Below are 6560 nucleotides of genomic sequence, written 5' to 3' on the forward strand. Positions count from 1 at the left end.
CTTACTGTAAAAATAAATCTATATATATAACCATAAATTTTTATAAAAATAAAAAAATAAATCTAAAATTATATATATATATATATATATATATATATATATATATAAATTAATATAGGTAACAAAATAAAAAAAATTATTTAAAACTTTAGAAAAGAAAATAATAAAAATTTTAAATTTTAAATTTTAAATTAATATATAATTAAAAAACAAATAATAGAAAAGAAAAAGAAGAAAAATTAAGTAAAGGGCAGCTAGGGTTGGGGCGCTCTGCAACTCGATTTAGGGTTTCAGCAACACCTGCTACGGCAGGCCCTCCTGACAGCGATCGTCTTCTGCAGAACACGGAAGAATCTTAGGTTCATATCCGTGGGTTTTGATTGAAGGAAAACATGAACCCCCCTCAGGGGGAGGGAGGTGCGCCTCCCCCAAAAAACGACAACCAGAAGAGCCGGATCGAGGACTTAGACAGCGAAAACAGGCACAATGACAGAAACGCTGAAAGCAGCCAGCAGGTAAATACTGAACAAGCACAGAAAGACAAGCCTAAAGTCAGTTCTTCCACATGCAAGCCAGTCGCCACGCACAGGCCAAAAGTGGAGCTACCCAGCCATCGCATCAATGCCAGAATACAGTATATGAGGGATCACGCTCTGATTGGCAAATTCATTGGAATATGGCCAAATGAGAAAGCGTTAAGAAGCTGGATTAATGTCAAATGGAATCCAAAAGGACACATAACTCTGCATCTAGGGCCAAAGGGGTTTTTTACTGCAGTCTTCAACTGCCTGGAAGACAGAAACAGAGTTTTAGACGGAGGGCCTTACTTCTTTAACTCTGCGGGACTTTTTCTCAAAGGATGGATTGAACGTTTCAATCCAGATAAGGAGGACTTAAGCTGTGCGCCTGTGTGGATCAGGCTGTACTCACTGCCATGGGAATACTGGGAAGAGGAATCCCTCAAGGCGATTGGTAATGTTCTGGGCGAGTTCATCAAGGTAGCAGAGGAAACGAAGTCGTGCAGATACACCTCATATGCCCGGATCTGTGTTTACATGGACCTCAAACAAGCTCTGCCTGACACGGTAAGTCTTTTTCATGAAGATGTTGAATGGATACAGTTGATTGATTATGAGCATGTACCCTTTAGGTGCAGGAAATGTCATGATTTAGGACACCTCTATAGAGACTGTCCGCTGAATAGAAAGCCCTCCTCTCAAATGGATTCAGAAAATCCAATGCCGGATGGTTTTACTAAAGTGTTGAATCGCAGAAGGGGAAATAAAAAAACAGCAGCCACTACCAAGATTACTCCGGTTGACCCATCAAAACCCTCGACAAGCAATAGCTTTGCAGCCTTAGCCAATGAAGACATGCAAGATCCAGATAATACACCCTCAAATGAAAAAGAAACCAGTCAGGAAAAGATTAAAGGATCTCAATCGAAGACAGGGGAAAAGGCAGTAGAAAAATCGGATAATCTCCTTAAAACTGCTTCCAAAACCTGGAGCTTCCTTGGAATGGAAATAGATGATACAAATCCCAATGTAGAAGCCGAGAAGGAAAGTGATGGAAACTTTCAAGAACCTCAGATCATGGAGGAGGACACGGAATCTATAGATATTGGCGAGCTGGATATTCTAGGCTTAGAACAAGCCTGTAAAATGGGAAACTTCGACAAAATACCTGATAGACAAGTGGATAATCTAGTGGAAGTCCTCAATAGAGCCCAAAAAAAATACTCGCTAGGAGTTCAGATTGGCAGCCAATGGGATGGGAAATTCATCACCAAAGACAGTAAAAAGAGGGGAAGGAAAACCACTCTGGAAAGAACCATCAAGATAGGAGAAGTGTTGGTAGAATCAGGCCGATATGCCAAGTTAACCAAGTACTTCAATGCCAACCCCAAACCTTCTCAATGAAGTTGATCTCATGGAATATTAGGGGGCTCAACAACCCAAGAAAAGGAAGACTACTAAAAAACATGCTCATGCAGGAAAAACCAACCATTCTCTTTCTGCAAGAAACAAAATGTAACTCGACAGTCTTGGAAAAAATAGCAGCAAAGGCCTGGCCGGGAGGGTTAGTAACAGTTGTTGATGCTCAAGGTGCGTCAGGAGGACTCGCAGTGCTCTGGGATGCGCGAGTAATTCAACTGGACAACATACATGCAAATAAAAATTTCATTCAAGCTATATTTCACATAATTGGCACCAATATCTACGGCCATATGACAAATGTGTATTTCCCTCAGGAAACCCTGCACAAAGTTGAAATTCTGGACACCTTAACGCAGCTGAACTCAGAGAGGATGCACCCGTTATGGATATCTGGAGGTGACTTTAATATGATAGCAACAATGGAGGAAAAAAAGGGAGGCAGATGCAAAATCAATAGAGATGGATCCATATTAAAAGACTTCATTCATAACAACTGGCTGATTGATCTCCCTTCAAATAACGGCCTATTCACATGGAACAACAAGAGGGCAGAACCAAACCAAATAGCCTCTCGTCTCGATAGATTTATTATATCAGACAATGCAACTCACTTAGAAGTTAGATTCATCGCCTCTATCCTTCCTATTTCAGGCTCTAATCATTGGCCAACAGCCCTCCATTGGAATCGACCCGGCAACAGTATTAGGCGCCCCTTCCGGTTTGAGGCTTTTTGGTTATCTCATCCTGAATTTAATGAATTCGTCAGAACAACTTGGCTAAAGTTCAATCCTTCGGATGGCACCAAAATGTCTATATTCCAACGGAAGCTGAAGTATCTCAAAGGGGAAATTAAACGCTTGAGCCACTCCACTTTTGGCAACATCTTTAAAGCTTAGGAAACCCTCAATCAAGAAATGAAGATCATTCAGCAAAGGATCATCACAGAAGGGAACTCTGAAGATCTAGCCAAGAAGGAGCAATACATAGAAAATCAAATCCTTGAAAGGGTTTTACAGGAGGAAACTCTTTGGAGGCAAAAATCAAGAGTTAAGTGGCTGAAGGATGGTGAAAAGAATACGAAATTCTTTCACAAAACTACGGTGCAAAGAAGAATGAATAATCATATTTCCCACATCAAAAATGATCAAGGAAGCAGAATTGAAACCCATGAAGGCATTGAAAAGGAGTTCCTCAAATATTTCAAACAGGTGCATCAAGAACCTAACATAGATCGAACAGAGGCCATTGATAAAGTCATCAGACACATTCCCAAATTAATCACTGAAGATCATAATCTTCTCCTACTCAAGCCCACAAGCCTTCAGGAGGTTGAGATTGCTGTGCATCAGCTGAAAGCAGGGAAAGCGCCGGGGCTGGATGGATTCACCTCCAACTTTTTTCACAATTTCTGGGATTTAATCAAATTGGAAGTCTGGCAAGTTGTTGAAGAATCTCGCACTTTGAGATGGATGTACCCAAGTCTGAATGCAACATTCATTGCATTAATCCCCAAAGCAGAGGAATCCAATACTCCGGATAAATATAGACCGATTGCTCTATGTAACATCATATACAAAATTGTCTCCAAGGTTATAGCTTCCAGATTGAAACCTTTGCTCCCCCTTATCATCTCTCCAGAACAATCTGGATATGTAGAAGGCCGGCAGATCACAGATGGAATTATTTTAACTCATGAAATAATCCACTCCCTAAAGCATTCAAAAAAACCAGGTATGTTGCTCAAAATTGATTTATCTAAAGCTTTTGATAGTCTAAGCTGGATATACATACAAAAAATCCTAAATGCCTTTGGTTTTGCCCCTTCCTGGGTTAGATGGGTCATTAATCTTTTATCCTCCTCGTTCTTCTCTATTCTCATCAATGGCATCCCGTCACCCATGTTCCGTCCCTCTAGGGGTATCAGACAGGGAGACCCGCTCTCGCCTTTTCTGTTTGTCATCTTAGCTGAAGGACTAGGACGCAGCATCAAATCGGCTCTCCTCTCTCAAAGCCTCAAAGGTCTTTCTTTTCACCATGCTCCCTCCTATTCTCATCAGCAATTCGTGGACGACAATATGCTTTTTGGTCATCCTTCTGTTCAAGAAGCTCGTATCTTCAAATCCATCCTTTCAAATTTCTCTGATGCTTCCGGAGCCCTCATTAACAAAATCAAGTCTCAGATTTTCTTCTTTAATACCCCTCCTCCCACCCAAAGAGCCATAGCCCGCATTCTAGGCTTTACCATCGCATCTCTTCCTTCTAAGTATCTGGGAGCCCCTTTAATTGCCTCTGCTCTCAAGCATTCCTCATGGAAAGACCTTTTAGAAAAGCTTGAAGCAAGACTGTTCCTATGGACCCACAGAGTTCTTAACATGGCCAGCAGGCTGGTGCTCATTAAAGTTGTTCTTCATTCCATGCCTCTTTACCTTTTCTCTATTCTAGCTGCTCCTAAATGGGTTCTTAAAGAAATAAAGCAGCTTCAGCGCAACTTCTTATGGGGTAATTCAGGTCCCAATCGAAAGTGGGCTCTGGTCAAGTGGGAGAATGTCTGTCTTCCAAAGAAAGCTGGAGGTATTGGGCTAAGAGACCCAGAGCACAGTAATATGGTAATGGGCGCCAAAATTTGGTGGAGGTGGCTCTCAAATCCCAGCACTCCTTGGGCCTCCCTATGGACAACGAAATATGCGAACAATACCCCCATAGAGGATAGAATTAGAATGTCAGAAGTAAGTAAAGGTTCAGTCATCTGGAACTTAGCCATTCAACAGCAAAATCTAATACAAAAGCATAGCTTCTGGGATGTGAATAATGGCAACACAGCACGGTTTTGGGAAGACTCATGGCAACAATTTCCAAAACTCAGAGACACTCTTTCCAACTTTCCAGATCAAGATATAAATCAGTTCGACAAGGTGAGTCAATTTTGGGACTCTTCTTCCACACAAGAATACAGAAAATGGAAAACAGCCAGTCAAATTATACCGCACAGCACGGAGCAAATTCAACTCTCTCTTTCCTCAGAACTTCAAAAACGACAAATCCTCTCCTCGGCAGGAATGGATATTCTCAGATGGGGATACGAGGAGAAAGGCATTTTCACCACCAGGGAAGCATACAAAGTAATTATCAAGGACAGGATAATCAAAGATAATTTATGGGATAAGATCTGGAATTCATCTAACTGGCCGAAGGTGTCTACTTTTCTGTGGCTTTTGTCTCATAACAAGATTCTCACATGGGAAAACCTCAGAAAAAGGAATTTCTCTGGGCCCTCCATGTGTCCTAACTGCAAACAGGCAGAGGAATCAGCATTACATCTAATGCAAACCTGTCAGCTAGGAAGGAAATTGTGGGAAAAGGTTACATTCCGGTGTCAAAAAGAAGGCAGAGTGCACGGGGACATTAAAGGCACTCTTCGCACTTGGAGCCAAGAGTCATATCAAAACAAACTCTTAAATACACTGTGGCAGCTTATCCCTGGTTTACTAATGTGGAATATCTGGAAAGAGAGAAATAGAAGAATCTTCAAAAATCAATCACTGTCTATTGAGCAGATATGGACCGGATTACACCAAAATATTAAAGAAACCCTATCTATCAAAGCCTGGTCCCAAGAAGATTTCCCATCAATCCCGCAGGAACAAACTATCTGGGGCAACTGGAAGATTCACTTAGATCATCCGCTCTCTTCTAATGACAATTCCACCAGGTATCACAATCCTCCAACAAGTTGGACTCCGCCGCCAATAAACATGTTTCAACTTAACTTTGACGGAGCTTCGAGGGGTAATCCTGGGAAAGCAGGATTTGGCGGAGCCTTCAGAAACCATCAGGGCACTCCCCTACTAACATTTTTTGGCTCAAAAGGCTGGAACACCAATAATGCAGCGGAATTGGAAGGATTATGGAGAGGGCTTAATCTTGCTCAAGACAGAGGTTTTTTTCCTCTGATTGTTGAAGGGGACTCACAAATTATCATAAATATGGCCTCAAAGCTTATGCAAGGATCCCCCATTCATAAAGTCAGCAGCAGCTGGAGAATGGCTCAAAGACTTGAGCTTCTAAACCAATGGCTCTCTCATCACCAAGCAATTTCCTTCAAACACATCAGACGGGAAGGGAACAAGTTGGCGGACTTTCTTGCTAATCTAGGAGTGGACACCGAAATGGATTTCTTCGATGGCCCTCTCTCCAGCATAGCCTCAGAGAACCAACTCTCAGACTTTCATACCATTGTAAAAAATGACATGTATCAGAAGGAGGCTACACCCCCGGATGCGGGTGCAATTACTGCCTGTTAATCAAATTGCATGCAACCGCGGCAGCTGTCCAAACACTTGGACGGATCCGGCAGTCCACACACTTCGTCATCAGTTGATATGAAAGGAGAAGAATGCGGAATTAAGGCTCTGGTTATAGCATTCAATGTGCATCCGGTTCGAGATCCTCAGCCAAGCGATTTAACCATGGCGCGCTCTCTGGTGTTTGCAGCTGATATTCGCAATCCTGTCCTCCTCTGCTCGCTATGCTTTCCGCACCCATGCTCTGTTCAAGGTGTATGGAAGCCCCTCTGGTTTCTTAATTTGGTTTATTCCGCTTGTGTCTGGTCGCCTTCCCTCC

At 42.2% G+C, this 6560-nt stretch overlaps 1 protein-coding gene across 1 annotated transcript; it reads left to right on the forward strand.

Moving 5' to 3' along the window:
- Positions 1 to 1990: 1990 nt before the first annotated feature.
- LOC149264510 (uncharacterized) lies at positions 1991 to 2836 on the forward strand. Its single transcript, XM_089399261.1, has one exon. The coding sequence runs from the start codon at positions 1991 to 1993 to the stop codon at positions 2834 to 2836; it is 846 nt and encodes a 281-aa protein (XP_089255387.1).
- Positions 2837 to 6560: the final 3724 nt, after the last annotated feature.

This window comes from Pinus tabuliformis, chromosome 6, assembly GCF_031772625.1.
Source record: "Pinus tabuliformis cultivar Carrire ecotype Pingquan chromosome 6, CPIR1, whole genome shotgun sequence".
Classification (NCBI taxonomy): Eukaryota; Viridiplantae; Streptophyta; class Pinopsida; order Pinales; family Pinaceae; genus Pinus; species Pinus tabuliformis.

What these genes read in the sequence shown, in the direction of transcription:
- LOC149264510 (XM_089399261.1), top strand. Translation starts at nt 1,991, where the DNA reads ATGCAGGAAAAACCAACCATTCTCTTTCTGCAAGAAACAAAATGTAAC.